Source organism: Chelonia mydas, chromosome 5 (genome assembly GCF_015237465.2).
Source record: "Chelonia mydas isolate rCheMyd1 chromosome 5, rCheMyd1.pri.v2, whole genome shotgun sequence".
In the NCBI taxonomy this organism is placed as follows: domain Eukaryota; kingdom Metazoa; phylum Chordata; order Testudines; family Cheloniidae; genus Chelonia; species Chelonia mydas.
In genome coordinates, this window is record NC_051245.2 from 79,358,823 (window position 1) to 79,382,656 (window position 23,834).

Sequence of the window (23,834 nt, forward strand, 5' to 3'; positions counted from 1 at the left end):
GTGAGTGCCCTAACAGGAGAGATGGAGAAGAGACCCATCCCAGAGTATCCCATTGCGAGGGCCCTAGGAGGTGGGGCACAAGCCCTTTTCCACACCAGGCAGAACGGGAGTTTGAATCTAGGTCTCTAACATTCTGGTGAGTGCCCTACCCACTGGCAATAACTGACTAAAAGCACCACCACATACCTTCCTCTACTTCAGGCACCTAAGCCAGGTCAGCCCTAAATCCAGGAGAGAGTTTACAGCTGAAATGCCCAATTGGAGGGAGGCACCTCCTGTTTAAGCATCTAACTCTCTTTGAGGGGCAGGGCTTAGGCCACATCCCTCTCATCAGCATATCATATTGGCTAGTTAATGGGTCTAACTTTTCCCATGCGCAGTGTAGACAGCCTAGGTGCCTAAGTGAGAGCGGCAGATTCCATTAGGCAGCAGGGTGCCTAAAAGTCAGATGTGGCAGCACCTAGTCTTAGTCCCCTCTTTAGCTAGCCTGGAATCTTCCTGTGTAGGATGGGGAAGGAGGGATATCAGTCCACCTGTTCAACCAACTAGTGCTGATGGTGGTTGCATCGATGCTGAAGATCTGCTCATAGGTTTAGAACAGATTATCACTGCAACTACATTTGGATGAAGACATTTCCCTTGAAAATGTTTCACAAGCAGGATCATGAAACCCAGTTTCATTCAGTGGCACATTTACTCTTGAAGAAACTGATTTTCTGCATTTTTTGGGAGGAGCATAAATCCTTATATCTCAACAATTCTTGACAATCATTGTAGTTTGCTTTACAGGAATTATCTGGTTTCATCACTTCAGTTCATTCAATTGCTTTTTTTCCTGTATCACTTCTTAAAATGTTAAGCATTTTGAATCAGATAAATTTGTACACTGATGTCTGGTAATACCAAAAGTATTAAACAATAACCAGTTGTTTGTTCTGTTGAATGGTAGCTTTCATGTTTACTTGTTAACATGGGAAACCCCTTTGTGAATTCAACAGTATGAAGACTGAAAAAATCCAAGATATTATCAGCTGCCCTGTTATCTTCCAGAAGTTGCTAGAATCTAACAAACTAAGCCCCTGCCTGACAGTCAACAACTTTAGTCACTCTCCTTTCTTCAAAGAAAAGGAGTACTTGTGGCACCTTAGAGACTAACCAATTTATTTGAGCCTGAGCTTTCGTGAGCTACAGCTTACTTCATCGGATGCATACTGTGGAAACTGCAGAAGACATTATATACACAGAGACCATGAAACAATACCTCCTCCCACCCCACTCTCCTGCTGGTAATAGCTTATCTAAAGTGATCATCAAGTTGGGCCATTTCCAGCACAAATCCAGGTTTTCTCACCCTCCGCCCCCCCCCCCCACAAACTCACTCTCCTGCTGGTAATGGGGGGGGGGTAGGAAAAAACAAGGGGAAATAGGCTACCTTGCATAATGACTTAGCCACTCCGAGTCTCTATTTAAGCCTAAATTAATAGTATCCAATTTGCAAATGAATTCCAATTCAGCAGTTTCTCGCTGGAGTCTGGATTTGAAGTTTTTTTGTTGTAAGATAGCGACCTTCATGTCTGTGATTGCATGACCAGAGAGATTGAAGTGTTCTCCGACTGGTTTATGAATGTTATAATTCTTGACATCTGATTTGTGTCCATTTATTCTTTTACGTAGAGACTGTCCAGTTTGACCAATGTACATGGCAGAGGGGCATTGCTGGCACATGATGGCATATATCACATTGGTGGATGTGCAGGTGAACGAGCCTTTGATAGTGTGGCTGATGTTATTAGGCCCTGTGATGGTGTCCCCTGAATAGATATGTGGGCACAGTTGGCAACGGGCTTTGTTGCAAGGATAGGTTCCTGGGTTAGTGGTTCTGTTGTGTGGTATGTGGTTGTTGGTGAGTATTTGCTTCAGGTTGGGGGGCTGTCTGTAGGCAAGGACTGGCCTGTCTCCCAAGATTTGTGAGAGTGTTGGGTCATCCTTCAGGATAGGTTGTAGATCCTTAATAATGCGTTGGAGGGGTTTTAGTTGGGGGCTGAAGGTGACGGCTAGTGGCGTTCTGTTATTTTCTTTGTTAGGCCTGTCCTGTAGTAGGTGACTTCTGGGAACTCTTCTGGCTCTATCAATCTGTTTCTTCACTTCCGCAGGTGGGTATTGTAGTTGTAAGAATGCTTGATAGAGATCTTATAGGTGTTTGTCTCTGTCTGAGGAGTTGGAGCAAATGCGGTTGTATCGCAGAGCTTGGCTGTAGACGATGGATCGTGTGGTGTGGTCAGGGTGAAAGCTGGAGGCATGTAAGTAGGAATAGCGGTCAGTAGTTTTTTTTTTTGGGGGGGGGGGGGGAAGGGGGGGGTGAGAAAACCTGGATTTGTGCTGGAAATGGCCCAACTTGATGATCACTTTAGATAAGCTATTACCAGCAGGAGAGTGGGGTGGGAGGAGGTATTGCTTCATGGTTCTGTGTATATAATGTCTTCTGCAGTTTCCACAGTATGCATCCGATGAAGTGAGCTGTAGCTCACGAAAGCTCATGTTCAAATAAATTGGTTAGTCTCTAAGGTGCCACAAGTACTCCTTTTCTTTTTGCGAATACAGACTAACACGGCTGTTACTCTGAAACCTCTCCTTTCTTCATGCAATAATAGCTTCATCAACCACTGCTGCCCCTCTCCCCTGTTATCAGTGACTGCATTCATTTGCCTTCCTCTTTAGGTTATTAGACTATCCTAAAACTTTCTTATTGTTTCCAAGCTGGCATAAGATCCTTCAAGTTTGCATCACCTCCCTTTTAATTGTTTAGAATTTATTTAAAATGTTCATTTACAGACTGAAATTAGAGCCTATGACATATAGAATTTTGCCAGTAACATTTCCTGTCCTTACTTTAAATGCTCATACTATAATAATCTCCATTTAGCAAAACAGTGAGTGAGGAAAAAACTGATCAAAATAGTTACTGAAAAGTAATGGCTTATACATATTTTTTTTTTACACAAAACTGTACAGTAGAACAGATCTAACATTCAAATTCTGTAGCAGCAGTATCTGGCTCATAAATGGAATAATTAGAAATATTTTGCTCTTAATGTGAGATTTATTATTTAACATTGCATATAGGGTAAGCAAGGCTGATGCTAAACTATTTTCCTTTGGCATGAAACCACCATTTGATGTCATTTTTCCTGGCTGTTAATTATCATTTTTTGCAGAAATAAAATAAATCATTGTTTTCTCTTTGAAAACTCAATTTATCTTAATCCTGAAAAACAGATCAAGGATCATTATTTAATCTGTTATACACACAGCCAAGAGACGTATGAAGTACTCAGGGTCTGCATTATTGGTAGAAATCTTAGCAAGCAGTGCTTTTATTTTTTTATTTAAATATTCCACCTCCATTTTATTGCACTGAGTTTATACTTTTTCATGTAATGGGAAATGTATGCCAAGGAAATCAACTTACCAAGGCACTCAGTGCCTGATGGGCTTGACTGGAATCCTTCATTACATTCACACCTGTAGCTTCCAATAATGTTCACACAGCGACCATTTTCACAGATACCTGGCTTGGTACGGCATTCATTTTCATCTTTACAAAAATATCACACATATACACACAATAAATGTGATTTAAAACTTATCTGAATTGACAGACTAAAAACCTGTTTGTCAGAGTTATTTACTCAGCAGGCAAAAAAAAATTCAAACATTTTGGTAACTAATACATTTGTATGGCCAAAAGACAGCTGAGTAAGCCTCCAAAAGCTGATGTTCACTCTTCTGTTGAGAACTCAGCACACTATGTGCTTTGAAGGAGGTATGGAAAAATATAGCAACTTAGAAAGATAAACCTTGTCAATTTTCTACCAAATATAGTAAGTTTTCAATGAACCATGGCATAAGCCAACTGCACTACAACTCTGTCTAGCAATTAGCATTACAATGAAATTTAATACACTAATGAAGAGAGTCATTCAGAATAAAATAGTGAGAGCCATTAAGAAACAGAAAGTTAATAGTTAAAGAGTATGTCACATGACCACGATTCTACAAAATGTGCCTGTTCAGGAAGGGCACCTAAGCACGTGCTTAAGTCAGTAAGAACTAAGTATGTGCTTAGGCGCCTTTCCTAAAATAGGGTTTATAATCCCAAAGTGTCTGCTCCTTCCTTTTCCCATATTAGCTTGCAAAAAACAAACTGATACCATAATTTCCATAGGTGCTTAAAAGAACACTGGAAGGTTTGGCTGCTCAGGGCAAAACAGAGGTAGGTTTGAATCCAACAGCCATCTCTCTCATAAAGGCACAATTCTTGATTTCTTACTAGCAAATAGACTGATGCTTTATGATTAAAGAAGACTGTCTTCCTTGAATGCACAATAAAATAAGAAGAATTCTGTAAGGAGAGATTTTACCAGGATGGATGTTTAAGAGAACTAAAAAATTACTATTTTTTTTTAAACTTGGAGATAAATTCCAGTATTTTTTGTCAACATAGAAAGCTTCAGAATGTCAATGGACTTGCAATATTACAAGGGAAAAATTCTGATTCCAGACACAGCAGCACTTGGCAAGATCTATCTATTTTCCCTCTAAACAAATTACAGTAATGGTCAAGGGAAGCTGTTTGCCTATTCATCTTAAGATGAGAGAATTATTCTGAATTGTGATGGTTTTTAATTTCTATGAATTCTTTGCTGCTGATGGCTGGAACAAAATGTTTGTATTTTGCTCTAGATTGTTACCCCTTAACTCTGAAAAAGCTGGATACATAAAATATAAAGAAAAGGAGTACCTGTGGCACCTTAGAGACTAACCAGTTTATTTGAGCATAAGCTTTTGTGAGCTACAGCTCACTTCATCGAAAGCTTATGCTCAAATACACTGGTTAGTCTCTAAGGTGCCACAAGTACTCCTTTTCTTTTTGCGAATACAGACTAACACGTCTGTTACCCTGAAACCTACATAAAATATAATTTCTCTACTATTAATACATATTTTTGCAAATATATAATTTCTTATTTACCTACAATAATTATTCTACTTTTATTATTCATATTTAGAGAACTATTAAAAGAGATGCCATTTGGCTAACTAATTAAAGGCTTTCATGGGTAGTCAGAGTAATTTTAAGACTTAATTCTTACAACCCTATACATTGAAAGCAAAGGTGGGCCACACAAAAAAAGAAACAAAAATAGTCTTAAGGGCCAAATTCAGCAACTCTTATTTATGGTAAGTAGTCCCGAGATCACTGGGACTTCTAGTGTAAGAATTACTCACTGTAAAGATTAGAGAATCAAGCCCTAAAATAAGGAAAGACTGGATGGAACAGGGTTAGAGTAGACTTGTCAAGTGGAACGTTCAGGAGGCCTTGTGTCTCCATCCTCATGAACAGATGTTTGGGTATATGTAGCTGAGCACAGATGCAATCCGTACTTCTGTTTTTGTGCCTACAAAATATTACAGATGCAGTTCTGAGTAGTTGTGCCTCTAATTACTACATCTAAACCACAGTCAAGTAGCAAAGAGTGTAATTAATTAGCACCTAGCTGTCATTTATGACTTTGGAGGTCTCCCTGTTAGCATACAATTCAGTAATTCACAATTTTAGCAGGAGGTTTGGATGGGTAAAATTGTGCAAAAAATTATCCCCTTTAGTGTTTCAATGCAGAAAACAACCAAGTCACAAAAGGATAATAATATCCCTTAAGGAGTTGGCTTTTTCCAAAAGATAACGGGAGTTGGCTCAAAGTCAGAACAACAACTTTATACCAATACTCCAGTGTCAAGCAGTACAACACAGAATAAATTTTCTGTATCTCTTTGTATTTAAAAATTTCCACCCTTGGACCACTTGAGAGAAATATGACTCTGGTTATCTCAATTACTTTCCAAAGAAATATATAATTCTGACACCTAACCATAGTATGCTCCGACTAGTTATTTTCCAAATGTACTTGTATATTATAAATTTTTCATTTTAATATTGGAGCAATATATGAAGTGTTCCCTTCCCAAGCCTTACCCATGCAGCCTTCTCCATCAGGTCTACGGGTCATTCCAGGAGGGCAGATACACATGAAGGTGCCAATCAAGTTTTTGCACATCATGCCTCTTGATTCACAGTCATGGAGACCTTCAACACATTCATCCAGGTCTGAAAAAAAATGTAGTATATGTTGTATTTCAAATAAAGACCTAGTATGAATGCTTTCTCGTAGGTTCAATTGTAGAAGACAACTAGTATTTGTTGTTCAGAAAATATAATTTTTATTTTTCTTCTTAACCCCAAACTGTTTTTATTAAGAGTAAACGAGGTGACAGGCTACTTGGGAGGGTTGGGGGGGTGGGGAGAGGCATGTGAGCACTGCAATTAATCAAAAGCCTGAGAGCCCTTGTAATTTGCATAACATTAAGCAAATAGCAGCTACCTTCATCTTTAACACTGTTACAGAGAGGACATCTTCCAGCATGAAATGCTCCATCTTGATCTAAGTTTTTGTGACAAGTGGAGACAACAAGGGCCCACCAGGTGATATTCTGTCTTGGACACAATGCTGAGTGTATCAGTTTGGTGCATCATATGGTAGGTCCTGCTGCAACATTTTATTAAAAAGGCTGGATACAGGATGCACTGAAGAAAAACTTTTGACCGTACTTTGTCTATTACTGGGTAACAGGCATTGGGAAAAATTACATTTCAATAGCCATTACTTTCTAAAACTTTTTTTAAAGTTAATTACCTTTGCACATCTTTTGGTCTTCTCTCAGTTCATAGCCAACCGGACAGGTGCATTCATAGAAACCGTAAGTGTTGATACACCGAAAAGCACACAGCAAAGGGTTCTGAGCACACTCGTTTATGTCTGAATAGTAAGGAAAAGGGAGACTGAATGCTATGTTCCAGCTTAATTGTAATAGCACCACTGGAACTTTCTTTATACCCGTATTTTCTGTGTTACCATCTAAAAAGTGTTAGAAATCAATGCTTCATTCTGGGAATTTTTTTGTGTATTTCTGAGGCAGCATAAACAAAAAATAAATGTATCCAGGGTATCCTCATATATATTGCATTTTTTAACATATACACTTCTAAAGCCACCTTTAAGGTTGGAGTTGTAGGTGTTTTTGTATTTTGGTTTGTTTTGTTTTTGGCTGGGATTTTACTATATGGAACTATTTACAATAGACAGTCTTTTCAAGGACGTGATAAGCCAACATTTCCCGAGCTTCTGAAAGCTGAGTCCCTATTCAGGAAAATAAACTAATCATGCCCTCCTTCAGACCCACCATGTGTTGTTAAAGGCCTATCCAAAATGTATAGATCTTCATAATATGATCCTCTCTCTTTGCTTTCTTACATGTTTTGTTGAGCAATGAAATAGTTAATGTTGACAAGTAAAGTATTATTAGTGGCATTTGACTTAGCACCCATTGAAATAAATGGGGCAAGTCACACTCCAAAGCTATTGTGTCAGGTTCTCTGCAAACTCAGGCAAACACTTTTGAACCAATTACACTCTGGTCACATTTCCAAGGTTTTCTTTGTGACTATAACAGCTAGACCCTTATTTTCAAATTAAAGCTGAGACTCTGGAGAACAGTTGAGTAGCCTATGTCCCTTCTCTCCCTCCATCTCTGCAGGCCACACCCTAAAATTTGGGAAAAACTAACAAGCAGCGTATTTGACTAATAAAATGAACACTCACATGCCACGTTAATGGCTGTTACAATGTATTGATGAGGAAATTTAAGAGGTTCAGTTATTCTTAGAAACACTTCTATCAGGTAACATATTTCTCTAGACCTGGGTGAGGAGAAAACTTTTCCTTCAAAAGGAATGTTAGCAGGGTTACACTGCACCACACACTAGCTAGGTGTGTGGTGCAGTGTAAAAGTGCTATTTTTGCAACATTTTCTTTTACACAGCTCATTTCAGAACCCTAGACTTTATTTTTCATTGGCATATTTCAAGAGGAGAGATTCCTTTTAACTTATAACTTTGACTTTGTAATAAAAACCCAATACACACATTACGATAGCGCAAACGCTGGATGGAAAATAAAATACTTTAAATATAAGAGAAAAAGAGGAGGTAAAACGGAGGAAATCATGATTCACCTTCACAATTCATCATTGGGCCTGGCTCAAACCCTTCATGACAGTTACATTCAAAACTACCAATCACATTAGTGCATGTGCCATTTCCACATGGATTGCCAATCGAACATTCATCAGTATCTAGGATGAAATAAATAAAACACAAACTTCAGAGAACTGGGACACAGGCTAAGTGGTATTTTAAGTTTATGAACTTTAAGCATTGCTATCCTTGCAATGTACAGTCTGCCTAATGTAGAATCAGTACTTACCTACACAGTGCACTCCAGTGTAATCTAAGTTGTATCCCATTGGGCACTCACAGCGGAATGATCCATCAGTGTTGATACAATGACCATTTGAACAAATGCCTGGGCTCTCAAGACATTCATTGACATCTGAAAAATAGAAAACCATGTAAACTATTATCTTTCAGCTGTAAAACTCGACTATTTTTATATTAAATATTACATTTCTAATGAAAAGCAGGAAATGACCAAAAAGTAAGCATCTTGTTCTATGTCTTGGGCCAAAATATAACTATGCAGTTTCAAAAATAGAATATATCTTGTAAGCTTTCTCAGTGCTCCAAAACTTCTTTCACCCTTGAAAACAAAACAAAAAAAACCACAAAATAAAAAAAAGCTTTACCAGAAAGAACAAAACAGCATTACCCAGTAGCGCCTCACTTAACTGGGAATTAAAGATTTTCTAAGCAGTGTCAGAAATAAAGCAATACCTTCCCGTGTATCATCAATCCCAGGGATGGTTCCGTGGCCGTAGGGACACAAATCCTGGAAAGCAACTGTATAGGAACATTTTAAACAATTATAAACAAACATGCTAAATGGATGAAAGTGATCAAAACCATTAAGGCAGCTGAATTTAATTAACACCAATGAAAAAGAGCGTGTTTTGGATAGATATTCTTACCACATATTTTCCCTGTTATTGAGTTGCATTTTTCCCTTCTTGCTAGTTTCAACTGCAACATCCTTTACTAGTATTAAGCCTGAGTAATTGTGTCAGTCTACAGAGCAGCTTTCTTAGCTAGGGTTACCATATTTGAACATTCAAAAAAGAGGACACTGCATGCAGGGGGGAAATTTTGCTCGTGCCCCACCATCCCTGGCCCTACCCCAAATCCACCCCTTCCCCACTCTCATTCCAACCCCTTTCCCAAAATCTCCACCCCCCTCCCCCAAATCCCTGGCCCCGCCTCCTCCCCTGAGCGCGCCACATTCCCCCTTCCCCTCCGCTACACAAAACAGCTGTTTCGCGGCGCAAGCACTGGGAGCTAGGGGGGAAAAGCGGGCACTCTCTTGAGTGATCAACATTCACTTTCTTTCTTGAATGATCAACTCTTCTTTGGGGAAAAATAATAATGGCAAAATCCCGGACGTTTTTAGATATTTAAAAATTCCTCACGGACGGTGATTTAAGAACCAAAAAGCTGGACGTGTCTGAGAAAATACGGACGTATGGTAACCCTATCTTAGCACATAATCATGTAACGCTTCTCCCTCAGTTTGTTTAGTGTAAACCAAACAGTAGGGTAACAAACCAAATGCCAGTGACAGCTTTTGTGTTTCTGAGCACTAACCCACATTTTGCCTTTCCCCCTGTCCCAAAGCAACAAGAACTACTGCCGGAGGTTAATTTACAGCTGTGCAGAGGCACTATTTTGACTTCACATTTTAGTCTTTTCCTACACGTATTATAAACCATGATGTATACCTTCTTCTTCCTTGGGGCAGAGCTCACAAGGGTCACCCCATCCCTCTCCTGGCATCTTACTACAGCAACATTTTGCCTTGGTGGTGTTGAAAGCCTTTGGGACAGAGCACTTCCCATTTTCAAAGTTAGTAAAACAGAAGCTCTGCCGGGTATCTAGAAAAACAAACAAAAAAAGCAACAGTAATAAGCTAGGTATGTAAAAAACCCACACATTCTATATGACAGACTCCTACCTGATTAGAGAAGAATGTATCAGAAAATGAAAGTGATAATTCTAGGCCTGAGTTTTCACCATTATTTTAGGGAATACATCTCCCACCCAGACAACAGGATACCAACCCTTTTATCCACAACTGCTGTCTGCTGCATTCAGGGTTGAAGTGAGGACTAAGGGCTTGTCTATACTTGAAATACTACAGCGGTGCCACTGCAGTGCTGCAGCTGTGCCGCTGTGGCACTTCAGTGTAGATACTACCTACACTGAGGGGAGGGATTTTCCCCTCGTCGTAGGTAATCTACCTCCTCGAGAGGCAGTAGCTAGGGTCAATGGAAGAATTCTTCCATAGACCTAGCACTGTCTATACTGGGGTTAGGTTGGCTTAACTACGCCCTTCAGAGATGTGGATTTTTCACATCCCTGAGCAACATTGCTGGGTCAACCTAACATTTTAGTGTATACCAGGTCTAAGACTTTCTTGCACATTGTTCACCCTCTGCAGGACAGCAGGGACCATCATTACACAGGCAAAAAATACCTCCACTCCTGCCTTTACAGCTCCTCAAAGCCCCAGACTCTGCCAGCCTGGGGAACAAGGAACTGAGCTCCAGACTCAAATGTAGTTTTCCTTCAAGTAAAGTAGTATTTTTGGAGTACACAAAGAAAAGGATTTCTTGCAAAATTTGAAGGCAAGTTTCCTGTCATGCCTAGCATTTGCTGGATGCAGCAGAGCATGGTGCTAATCATGATTGTCTGCCCTAGACCCTGGCCCAGTGCTAGTTCCAGCAGGACTGTACACCATCTTGGCAGAGGTGAATGGCATCCCAAAGCTGAGGCTGTGGGGAGAAAGGTGTAGAAGCCAGTGTAGAAGCTCATACACTGTGCCTCCCATGCTATTTATAACCACAAAGGGAGCCTATCTGGGCAGGGAATCCACCCTTAAAAGAACCAATGAGTTCTTTAGTTTTATAAAAAGGTTTAAAGGACACAGTGACTGTTGGTTGTATTGCTAAGTTGTACCAGAAGGTAAGAGAGATTTATTGTCTTCCGTAGAGCATGGCGCACCATGTGACAAACATTTATTTTACTGGGAGGACCTAATCAATTTAGTTTTAACATAATAAACTTATAATAAGAGCATGACATGGCAACAATCCTGACAACCAGTGTGAGGTTACTAAAGATTCCCCACTCTTCTTGCAAAGTTTCTGTTAACTATTGCAGTCAGTGATAACATGCTTTAACCCTGCAACTTACCAAAACACCTTCGTCCATTGTCAGACAGCACAAAGCCTATGGGACAGATGCATTGAAAGCCTCCTGGAGTATTAGTGCAGGAGCCAAAGAGACAGATGTTGGGGTCTTCATTGCACTCATCAATATCTGCAAAATAATAGGAGAAAAGATTCATCATTAGCCCACCTGGCATCAATTTTGTGTATTTCTTTGATATCTGAAAAGATTTGACTTCAGCCACACTCAGTACTCTGTTTAAGCAGCAAAACAGACACATTAAAGCTCCCCCTTCTTTCCTTTTTAAAATAGTGATTGAAATGTGAAATTTTCCACTTGTTTATTGGTTTTCATTATCCCGTACAGTTCTAACAGGGTCTGCTTTTTGTCTTCTGAATCTGTACGCTTCCTGTGCCATCAGACGTCACTTTGGGCACGTCTTATTGATACTATAAACGTTAAATGTTTTCAAACCACAATGGGAGCAGATATTTTAGGACAAGGGGGAAAAAGATTCTTTGGAAACATGAAACAAAGAAGAGTTTTAAAAAGGTGTTTTTTTTCCAAGTTCTGAGTGAGTCTAAACGTGAAACTGCATTCTAAATGTTCTTGCCCGACTTCAGAAAGAATGGAGCCCCCATGGCACATGCACACATTAATATTTATGAATGTTTTCTGCAGCCACTACTGATTTGTAGTATATACAAATGTTTCTTTTAAACCCTTCACTTTCAATCACTTTAAAAAAAAACACAACTAGGTATGTTTAAACATGTGGGATTTAAACATGTTGTAAGTTAAACAAAGAAAAATAAAGGAATTTTTACTCTACTACAAATACTTTTTAAGTTCTAGTTATGAAGTAAGATATGAACAGAGGAGAAGCAAATGGAGGGAGTTTGCCTGGGGGGAGAGCCCACACAGGATTTTGCCTTTCAAGCTTCTGGGAGCAATAAATACATCTGAAGAGGCTCTTGATACATCACAAGGCAGGAAATATAGATAGTGAGGTTGGCTGTTGAAACCTGCATAGGATGTGCCATGTTCTCCTGGACGATAGAAGTGACTTTGTACAAAGTGCAAGCTGGTCTCCATACTGGAAGAAAAAGGTTAGAGGACTAGAGACCCATGTAATAACCCTGCATTGCATCTAAGAAAATGAAGACTTCTTAGATAGAAGTCAGGATTTGGTACTGCAGGCACAGCATGCCAAAGAATTGGAGAAGGCAGCATGGGGGGGACTAAAGAACAAGGAAGAAAATTGGGAGCATGTTCCTCGAAAAGAAGAAAAAGAGGAGAACCAATATACCCCCAACACGGATAAAGGTAAGCAACTTTCAGGCTCTCTGCACAGGTACTACTGCTGAGAATGCCTTGATAGGGTCACCTGAGGGAAGGGATCAGAAGAAGACCCCCGTTGACTGGAAGGCATGGGCTGCATTGTCCTAAGGATGGGGGTTCCACGACCACCACTCCCAAGAGGAGGAGAAGGGTGATGGTGGTTGGGGACTCTCTCCTAAGGGAGACAGAATCATCCATCTGCCATCCAGACCAGGAATACCGACAAGCGTGCTGCTTGCCTGGAGTTAGAATTCAGAATGTGACTGAGAGTCTCCCAAGACTCATCAAGTCCTCGGACCACTACCCCTTCCTACTTATCCACTTGGGCACCAACAATACTGCCAAGAATGACCTTAAGTGGATCACTGCAGACTACATGGCTCTGGAAAGAAGGATGAAAGAGTTCGGGGAACAAGTTGTGTTTTTGTCCATCCTCCCTGTTGAAGGAAAAGGTCTAGGCAAGGACCATCGAATTGTGGAAGTAAATAGTGGCAATGCAGATGGTGTCAGTGTGAGGGCATTTGCTTCTCTGACAATGAGCTGATGTTCCAGGAAAGAGGATTACTATGCTGGGCTGGGCTCCATCTATCAAGTACTGGGAAGAGCATGTTTGGACGTCGTCTGGCTAACCTGATAAGGAGAGCTTTAAACTAGGTCCTATGGGATATGGTGACAAAAATCCGGGAAACGCGCATCTAGGCTCAAGTAACAAAGACAAGGGGAAGGAGCTAACTTCTGGAGAAGGGTCTAGAAATCACAACTGCATTAAAAAGGCAAAAAAGAAAAGCAACAAGGCAATCTGCAAAATATCTTTGATATCTGTGTAGAAAGTCAAGGAGTATGGGAAACAAGCAGGATGAACTGGAAGTCATGGTACATGAAGAAAATTATGACTGAATTGGCATCACAGAGACTTGGTGAGGCAACTCCCATGATTGGAGTATCAGCATTGAGGATATAGCTTGTTCTGAAAGGACAGGTATGGAAAAAAAGGAAGAAGTGATGCACTGTACATCAAGAACGTATACACTTGCCTGGAGGTCCAAGGGAAAGTGAGTGACAGACCTAACTAGAGTCTCTGGGTGAGAATAACAAGGAAAAAGAACAGTAGTGATATCCTGGTGGGGGTCTAGACCACCAAATCAGGAAGAGGAAGTGGATGAGTCATTCTACAAGCAGGTAACACACATGAGCTGGTATTACCTGTTATAAAAGGTATTACCTCACCCACCTTGTCTCTCTAATATCCTGGGACTGACATGGCTACAACTACAGTGCATAAAACCTAACCACTAACTTGGCAAGTATCCAGTAGGAATAAGAGGGTGTCCCCCTCCAACAAACCCTGAAACTAGGGTATATAAAACTGAGGTCACCATATGCTTAAGAGAACTGACAGAACCTAACACAAGAAACTGCACAATCCTAAATGTGACAGATGCCCAGACCAGCTGTGTGGAAAGGACTCTTCCCCCATCCCAGGGTTAAGAGGATAAGAAGAAGTGGTGAGATTTCATTTCAAAGACTGTATTTCCCCTTCTGTTTGTTAATATAAATAACTGTAGGTTATCTTGCCGAGTCTATATTCTCTAGTGAGAATTCAAGTAAACATATTTTAGATTTTAACTCCTTTATAAATCCAAGAAAATTGACCTAAGAAAGATTGAAAAGAATTGTTTTAAGCAATCACTTTTAATATTCAAAACGTGTCCCTTTTGGACTAATGTAGTCAAACAGAAGTAACCACACTCTTCAAAGTGCCTTAAAGACAAATCCACCCTTGGATATGTGATAAATGTGTTAGGTACTAAATAATTGAGAATTGTTGATAAGTAAATGTAATAAGAAATCTTGGTAATTTGCATGGTTCTTTAATATAACTTCTGAGCCTCAACTCTTATGTGTAATAATTTCTTGCAGGTCTGTACTGTGTGTGTGGTATATACAATTGGTTGTGTCTACATCTGAGTGGTGAACGGTTGATTACATATTTATGTGGTTCTGGGTGAATTAATAAATTGTTGGTTGGTTAAGAATAAGCAAGTCCTGATTTGAGAAATACTGTTTGAGTTAAAAGTTGATCTAGTAAACTAACACTCCCTGGACCCGATAAAAAGGGGTTATCCTACTGGATTTGATTATATAGTGGCAAACCTAATTCGTTAGACTTCAGCTTTAAAAATATAATTGGCACCTTGGCATACTCATAAATTGACCCCCCTACCCTCCCTTTCATGCTTACAACGGACTTGAAAGTGCCTCCTCTTTTGCGGGTAGGTTTTTCTCATGACTGGTTATCTACTACTCAGGAGTACAGACTGAACTTTGGGATAGCGGCCCAGTTCTATGCCTGAGAACCACAGCTCTAGGGTGCAGCTTTGACAGATTGGGGTGCGTTATGGTGCTCAACTCCTGTATCAGGAGACCTCCTGGGAGAGGAAAGCAAAATGACATTTGCAGAGAAAGAAGCAGCTCCAGGTACTGCGCTTGGTGAAAGTGCCTGCTCAGGGAATCCGATACGTTTTGCAGGCATGGAAGGTAGACCACTGAGCTAGCTACGCAGTGGGATATGCTCCAGTTCCACAGTCTTAGTGATTCTGCACATAAATATTAGGATCTTGCTCCCCCCTCTCCCCCAGTGATTTATATAGTACATTGCTGCTCTGTTGTCCAGTATTACCTTGACTGAGTGGCCCTCAATGTTGTGGAGGAAAAACTGGCACTTATAGAGAACTGCCCTGAATTCTAGAACATGGATGTGGAGACAAGCTTCTTGAGGAGTCAATTTGCTGTGGGCTGTGGAGCCTGGAATCCCAATGCAGTAGAGAAGCATCCGTAGTGATGACCCTTGATGGGGACGAACGCAAAAATGGAACTCCCTCACAAATTTTGAGAGGACCAACTGAGAGTAGAGAACTCTTGGAGGTATGGTCACTCACTTGAAAAGACTGATGGGGATGTAAACCATTCAGAGCCAGGTCTGAAAGCATTGAAGGTGAGGTCTTGCATGGAGCATCACAAACATGCAGGCTCACATGTGGTCTAAGAGCTGCAGGCAAGCCCTTGCTTTGGATTTGGGCTCTGCTGTAGAGTGGAGATAAGCATGGCCGCCGTGATAAACCTTTTTGCAGGTAAGTATGCTCTGGTGGCTAAGTCCAGAGTGGCTTCAGTGAAGTCTGTGTGCTGTACCAGTGTTAGGGTAGACATTTCCAGGCTTAGACAAAGGCCCAGGATGTAAAATAAGACTACGGCCATGTTTGTTTCTGCCTGGACCTCAAGGAGGATTCAGTTGCCCAGATACGGAAAGATGGTTACTTCCCCCGTCCCCGATGCAGTTGAGCTGCAATGACAGAGAGGACCTTTATAAAGGTCCTCAGAGCAGCTGAAAAGCCAAAGGGGAAGGCACAGTACTGGTAATGCTCTGTACCAACAACGAACCACGAGATGGGTGCTTAGCTACATGAAAGTGTGCAGCCTAAAGGTTGAGGACAATGAGGAATTAAGGATGGAATTATTGTTGTTAGGGTCAATATCTTGAAAGGCTGCAAAAAGATAAAAAGATATACATAGTTATGAGGTCTAGTATCAACCTCCACCCTCCTCTCCTTTTGGGAACTGGGAAGTACCTGGAGCAGAACCCTCTTCTGACAAATTTTGGGGGAAAATGGCTCAGTCACTCCCAAAAGTAGAGATTGAATCTCCTGATTTAGGAGACCCATGTGAGAAGTGTCCCTGAAGAGGTAGGGAAATGGGCAGGGGGGATGGAATGGAAATGAATGAAATATCCTGTGAAAACCACCTCTAGGATCCAGCTTCTGATGTGATGAGTTCCCAGGCAGGTAGAGGGGAGATCGTCCACAAAGAGCAGAGGGAGAGTGGTTTCATGCAACATGAGATCCAGAAAAAGGGGTGGTTCATGACCCTCGACCATGCTATCAAAATGGCCATTTGATGGAAGGTGCAGACTGGGAGGTCACCGTTGAAGAGGGCCCCTTCTTCTGAGGTCTGGAAGAGTTCTGCATATCTTGTAGAGGTCTGGTATTTAAAAGGTTGAGAACATTGAGCAAGCTACGATTTGCTAAATCATCTTTTTACTGTAGGCATATAGATCTGAAGGGATCACAGAGTCATCCTGGAATCCTTCAAGGAGTGGTGTGAACTGTTGGTGTCACTACTGAAGAGCTTAGACCCTTCAAAAGGAAGGTCCTCCACTGTATTCTGAACCTCCCTGGGGAAGCTGGAGGATTGTAGCCAAGAGGCTCATTACATGATGATGCCAGTTGCCATCAAATGTGAGGCTGTTTCAGCTGCGTTGAGGGAGGTTTGAAGGGAAGTCTTCACAATCATCTGGCCTTCCAAGATGAGAGCTTGAAACTGCTCTGTTTGATCTTGTGACAGGCAGTCATTAAAATGTGTAAATTTAGCATAGTTTGTAGAATCATATTTTGCCATTGAGGCCTGATGATTCGCAACCCTAAACTGGAGAGCAGCCAATGAATAGCTCTTTTGGCCCAGATGGTCCAGACCAGAGGTGAGCAAACTACGGCCCGCGGACCACATCTGGCCCACAGGACCCTCCTATCCAGCCCCTGAGCTCCTGGCCTGGGAGGCTAGACCCCGGCCCCTTCCCTGCTGTTCCCCCTCCCCTGCGGCCTCAGTGCACCGCCGGCGCAACACTCTGGGCAGCCAGACAGCGCAGTTGCAGAGCCGTGGCCTGATCCGGTGCTCTGAGCAGTGTGGCTGTAGCACCACCAGCCACCGGTGCTCCAGGCAGCGCAGCAGGGGAGGCTGGATAGAGGGCAGGGGAGTTCGGGGGTGTGGTCAGGTCGGGGTGGATAGGGGTTGGGGCAGTCAGAGGGCGGGGAACAGGGAGGTTGGATGGGGCAGAGGTCCCCGGGGGGGGGCCCAGTCAGGAATGGGGGGGGTTGGATGGGGCAGCAGAGGGCAGTCAGGGGTGGAGGGTCCAGGGGTGCGGTCAGGGGGTGATGGATGGGGCAGGAGTCCCAGGGGAGCCGGGCCATGCCTGGCTGTTTGGGGAGATACAACCTCCCCTAACCAGCCCTCCATACAATTTTGGAAACCCAATGTGGCCCTCAGGCCAAAAAGTTTGTCCGCCCCGGTCCAGACTCTTAAGGTCTTTATCCTAGGGAGTCAATTTGGAATAAGCTTATTGGCTGCTCTAGTTGACAGCATCCCTTACCAAGGAGTTGGGGGTGGAATGGGAGAAAATACATTCTAGTCTCTTGGCCAGTACATAATATTTTTGTTTGCTCTCTTGCAAGTAGGCATGATGGTAGCAGGATTCTGCCATACAGTACAGGGTGGTGACTGTAAAACCTCATTAACAGATGACCTAGTCCTGGGGGAGGAATGCACACTGCCCCGTAGGTAGTGTTGAGTTGGGGCCATAGACACCTCACCAGGTAAGGAGGAGGACCTTCTAAACCTTTAACTCCTGCTCCTCTCATCCTGGGGAGGAGATTCCTATGGTACCTATGTCTGTTGATAAAGATGGGGCCTCTTATGGGAGGTATCCTATAATACCAGTCTGTGTCTGTAGATCATGAGTTCAGAAAACCCACTGCAGTGGTGCATAAAGAAAGGGAGTGGGCCTCGTGGGGGTTCCTGCCAGGGATGGCATGGGCACTACCTCCAGAGAATGGAGTTGGAATGCAAAGGAGGCAGAATCCTGGATGGAAAAATCCCAATCTGAGGAATTATCCTCCCCATGTCCTACTAAAAAGACCCAGAGATCGGCAGTGGGGAGGTATCAGTACCAAGCGGGAGGAGACTGTATGCTGGGATGCAGGATAACCTAAGGACACTCTGGCTCGAAATGGTGAGATGGTACCAGAGGGATCCTTTTGGGTACTCCTTAGGAAGGGAAACCTAGGTTCCTCTGGTACTAAGAGGGCTTCATGGGAGAGGAAAAGACAGTTACCTTTTCCATAACTGGTGTTCTTTGAGATGTGTTGCTTATGTGTATTCCACAATAGGTGTGCGTGCTCGCCACATGCACTGGTGCCAGAAGTTTTTCCCCTAGCAGTACCCATAGGGGAGTGCCCCTAGCGACCCCTGGAGTGGCGCCTCCATGGTGCGGTATAAGGGGCGCTGTGTGCTCCCCCACACTCAGTTCCTGCTTGCCAGACAACTCCAACAGAGGGGAAGGAGGGCGGGATGTGGAATAGACATGAGCAACACATCTCGAAGAACACCAGTTATGGAAAAGGTAAACTGTCTTTTCTTCCTCGAGTGATTGCTTTTCTTTTCGAGTGATTTTCTTCTGCGAGTGCTGGAGGTGGGAAGGAGTTCACAAATTCTCAGGGAAGAGCACAGCCCTACCAAACCCGGTGTCTTCCCTTGTCTGGGAGACAATCGCATAATGTGAGGTGAACGTGTGAACTGAAGACCATGCGGCAGCCCTGCAAATGTCCTGAATGGGGACATGGGCTAAAAAGGGAACCACAGACTGGTCAGCCTTACTTCAGTCCCCGGCAAAATCATCAAGCAGGTCCTCAAGGAGTCTATTTTGAAGGACTTGGAGGAGAGGAGGTGATCAGGAACAGTCAACATAGATTCACCAAGGGCAAGTCATGCCTGATTGCCTTCTATGATGAGATAACTGGCTCTGTGGATATGGGGAAAGTGGTGGATGTGATATATCTTGACTTTAGCAAAGCTTTTGATACTGTCTCCCACAGTATTCTTGCCAGCAAGTTAAAGAAGTATGGATTGGATGAATGAACTATAAGGTGGATAGAAAGCTGGCTAGATTGTCGGGCTCAACTGGTAGTGATCAACTGCTCCATGTCTAGTTGGCAGCCGGTATCCAGCGGAGTGTCCCAGGGGTCAGTCCTGGGGCCGGCTTTGTTCAACATCTTTATTAATGATCTGGATGATGGGATGAATTGCACCCTCAGCAAGTTCGCAGATGACACTAAGCTGGGGGGAGAGGTAGATACGCTGGAGGGTAAGGAGAGGGTCCAGAGTGACCCAGACAAATTGGAGGATTGGGCCAAAAACTCCTGAGGTCTCTTCCAACCCTAATATTCGATGATTCTTTCACAGTGCTAACGGGAACCTGAGGTGGCAGTGGGGATAATGAAAAGTTACAGTCTGAGTGCAATGTGACCTGAGGTGGACAGTATTGGGGGCAGTGTGGAGGTAAGGTCAATGTGCTCCTTGTGGCTGCATACATAGAAGAGCAGTACTGGAGCACTGGTTGAAGAAGGCTTCTTAGGGGTCTCCTAGAGGTCTCCGGTTCCAGTACCAACAACGGTGTCACTCACGGTAGTTTGTTAGAAGAGATCTCAGCACGAGGCATACCAAAAGTCTTTTCTGTTGGGTAACTGGTATCTTGGTACTGGGGCCTGGAGAAACCTTAGCAGGATTTATACTGGGACGCAAAGTCTCCTTGCTCCCTGTCTTAAAGAAGTGACTTTCCCCTTTTGGAGAGTCTCTCTCCGGGGAATGGGTTTTCTACCTCTGAGTGTTTCACTTCCGAATCTGCCTTATGGTCTTTTGAAGTGACCAGTCTGGACTAAGTGACTGAGGCCAACATATGGGGGAAGGGAGTTGGACCCCCCCACAGGTCTCAATGAGCTCTCCATCAGGAGTAGCATCAATTTATCCTCCCTCAACTTGTGAGATCTGCTTTTAAGCCTCATGCAGACCTTGCTCTTAGATGAGACCTATGACTCTCCAAGGCAGCTGGGATGCTTTTTGCTGAGGGGGAAAGACCTGTGGCAGCTCTGGCAGAGTTTGAAACCCTGGATCTTTGGCATAACCCAAGCAGGGAGGCTGTAGACAACAAGAGTGAGGGTAGAAGACCCTGACTGCAAAGTGCTCAGGGGAGAGGGACAGAAACACAAACACGTGCTAAAGCAAATAATATAACAATTAGGAAGAAAATAAATAAAATTCTTATTTTCTTAAGAAGATAAGAGCTGAGAAGTTCACAGTGAACACCACTATGCTCTGTCTCGAGTAAAGGGCAGTTGAGAAGGAACTGGAGCAGCGGTATGTCTGCCTCTCCCTATATATCCTTGCATTTGAATCCAAGGATATAAAGAGTGCAGGTGCGGACACGGCTAACTAAAATCTCTGAGCAAGAGCGCATGAACACATGCACATTCTATGGTGGAGCACACATAGGAACAAAGGAGAACTGCACTTCCAACACACCATTTGGCAGATACTGCTTCCTAAAACTGCCTTTTGGAATATATTAGACTCAAGAAATATTTCACTTTATGAGACAGATGTTAGAGAATCTAGCAGGCATGAAAGCGAACACTGATACCATAATGGGCATGGATGCCAGAGCACAAAAGAGAGTACAGTGATTTAAACAACATTCTGATAGCAGCTCCAGAGCTGCAATTTTCTGGCCCCCTGAAAGACAACAAACTCTCCACATGTTCCTTGAAAGGAGGGCTGGGAGTAGTACTATTAAAGTGTTATGGAACTGATTGATTACCAGTTTTGTATGCATGTATGCCTATAATGGCTGCAAAGACGACATATCTGCAAATTGAAAAAAGAGACATTAGGTCTGGCAGATGGATGTACTAGATTTCACAATTTTATGGCCATAGCTTCAAAGCAGAAAGTAATCATAAATCTCTGACTGAAATACACAAAAAGTGGCTTGGAGAAGCACCATCAAGGCTATAGTGACTACTTTAAAAAATACAGAACTATGATGTGATCCTGAAGTTCTAACCTGGACACCACTAAGTAATGGCAGACACACTCGCAAGAGCTTGTGGTTCCCACAGAGTGATGGGAAAGAAAAACATTGGAATGAATATACAAAGATCACCTTGGAATGACCACATCAAAAAGGAGAGCTAGAGAAGTTGTATTCTGGCCACAGATGAATAGTGGCATTGAAGAAATGGTGAGCAGAACGGTGAAACGTGACAAAAGTACTGAGATTCCTAGCAGAAGGAACCAGTGTTTTGATATGAACTCACAATTTCATGCAGCAAAGTTAGAACTGACATACTCAACTTTGGGAAGACATGATCACCTGGTTAGAATGGATTATTTTGGTAATTTCCCAGTAGTCACATATTTTAAAAGATTAAGTCTAGGTGAAATGAGTGAACTCTAGGGATCTTCTTGTGTTTCTGATCCTTTTCAGATTCTCCAGCATGGAACTAGAGAGATCCAAACCCTCAAAAGGCAAGCGGATAGCCATTACCTGCACTTCTTGGGAAAGCCAGACATTCTCAATTGGGAAAGTCTTCTCAAACAACTGTAGAATTCATAGATCTAACTGCTGTTCTAAACATCATAGAATACTCATCATATGATACTGTTTCTGGCTTGACTTGATTTGATTCTTATTTCAATATTAATAACTTCTCTTTGGTGATATGTTTTCTTGATTTGATTTTAGTTTAACAGTTTTAATAAAATTTATAAAACAGATACCGAGTCACATTTATTTCAACGAGCAATATGGGTCAGGAACTTTTGCAGGCCTGGGTGGATTTCCAGCTGGTCAACCTAAAAGCCTGACCAGCTCCCCCTCATTAGTCTTTGCTTCTCACAGGGGTCATGCATGTTGTAAACCTCTAGTCAAATCAAATCTTCTCATTAGAGGATCAAAATGCTCTCCAGGTCTTGAGAAAGAATGATGATAAATAATGACATTTAGAAAAAATTACAATTACTGACTTATGGTACAACATCTGACGTAATTGCACATGCACGGAGACACACTGTACTCCTGACAGAATTCTGCACCAATGCAGGGGAGCAGAATTCATATGGCCCTCATATTTCTGTTCCCCTCATGCAGAAAAATTCAAAGAAAATATGCAGGAGGACACGAGTCTTTTCCCCGCAGCCCAGGGTGCCTGGAGCAGCTTCAGAGATGCAAATCACTGTGGGAGGAGGGGGACTCGCATGCCTGCCTGCGGGGGAGACTATCACCGTCAGGGGGCAGGGCTGGCCAACAAGTGAGAGAGAGACTGTCCCTCTCTCTTGATACTGTGGCTCCAGGGTGCAGAGGAGGGTATCCAGAAGGAAGGCTCTGTCCCGGAGGTAGAAGTGTAGCAGTCTGCCTGCCTAGTAAAATGTAACTCCTTGAGAATTGAAAAAACAATTAAATATTAGTATCATGTTACTGAAAATTGTTTGTTTATAAGTTAAAGAAAATAGCTTTTGTTAAAAAAAACATTGTTAATGTTGCTGTTGATGGTTAATTGATCTCATTCTCTGAGGGAGAAATGTAGCAACCTGTCTGCACAGTAACACTGTTAATTATTCTATTGTTAGTTAACTGTTCCCATTCTCAGTCAATTCCCCCAGGAGCATAAAAACTTGTAGAAGTTTTAAGGCCCTACATTGCCAGAGTGATATAAAGCCTTATAAATGACAGTAAGGGAATCAGCTAGGAAGATCTATGTACTTTCTCACTTTTTTCCTGTGTCAAAGTGTGCAATGGGGTTAGATTTTTACTTACCCATTTAAAAAAAAAAAGACTTTTGAGGGCAAATAGAACATTTACCAAGCAGTCAATAAAATGTCAGGACAATCAGAACCAAGCACTTCTCAAAGTACCCAGCTAGGTCCAGGACAATGATTAGCAAAACTGTATGACTTTCATGTGTGAAAGTCTGAGCAATTTAAAATGACGTTCTATTTTTTTTTTTTTTTTCTGTCTGGTGTTCTCTAATGTAATTTAAATGAAAATCCAGGATTATAACTGGAATGGAGGGTACTAGTTACTAAGTATTTGTAACTTAACTTTCATGTGTTTAGGAAATACTGAATAGTTATTGTGACATTTTGTCTGTATTGTAGTTCAAAAAAACTTACCAAAACAATTGAAACTGGTGTGATTGTATTGCATTATTTTGACAAATAAAATCTGCAGAATTTTGCAGAATTTGTAATTGTTTGGTACGAACCCCCCCCAGGAGTAACGCTGCCTTCACTCACATATCGAACTCTAGTTGCACAGGTGTAAATGAGTTGAATTTAGCAATAATGAACAAATTTCAAATTTGTAACAGTAACAGAGCATTACAAAGAAGGCTGCACATTAGAAAAGTAACATAAAATAAACTGATTACAAAATATTGTGATATTAGTCAAAATATTAATAAAAATGACACGATATCAAGCAAAAAATATTAATAAAATTTTTTTAACACGGCAGGATGAAGAAAGTAGGAATATG

General features: G+C 42.1%; 1 protein-coding gene and 1 long non-coding RNA gene across 3 annotated transcripts in view; one reads left to right on the top strand and one right to left on the bottom strand.

Annotated features, from left to right (window-relative positions):
* Nucleotides 1–23,834, top strand: part of LOC122465928 — an 85,834-nt gene that overhangs the window by 60,069 nt on the left and 1,931 nt on the right. The window lies entirely within an intron of this gene.
* Nucleotides 1–23,834, bottom strand: part of FBN2 (fibrillin 2) — a 242,827-nt gene that overhangs the window by 24,044 nt on the left and 194,949 nt on the right. Inside the window, exons 49-56 of the mRNA XM_037901659.2 lie at nt 11,321–11,446; nt 9,847–9,999; nt 8,849–8,914; nt 8,382–8,507; nt 8,131–8,250; nt 6,753–6,875; nt 6,035–6,166; nt 3,470–3,595 (exon numbers count right to left, since the gene is read on the bottom strand). Coding sequence (XP_037757587.1) covers nt 3,470–3,595; nt 6,035–6,166; nt 6,753–6,875; nt 8,131–8,250; nt 8,382–8,507; nt 8,849–8,914; nt 9,847–9,999; nt 11,321–11,446 — 972 coding nt within the window. The remainder of the gene's footprint in view (nt 1–3,469; nt 3,596–6,034; nt 6,167–6,752; nt 6,876–8,130; nt 8,251–8,381; nt 8,508–8,848; nt 8,915–9,846; nt 10,000–11,320; nt 11,447–23,834) is intronic.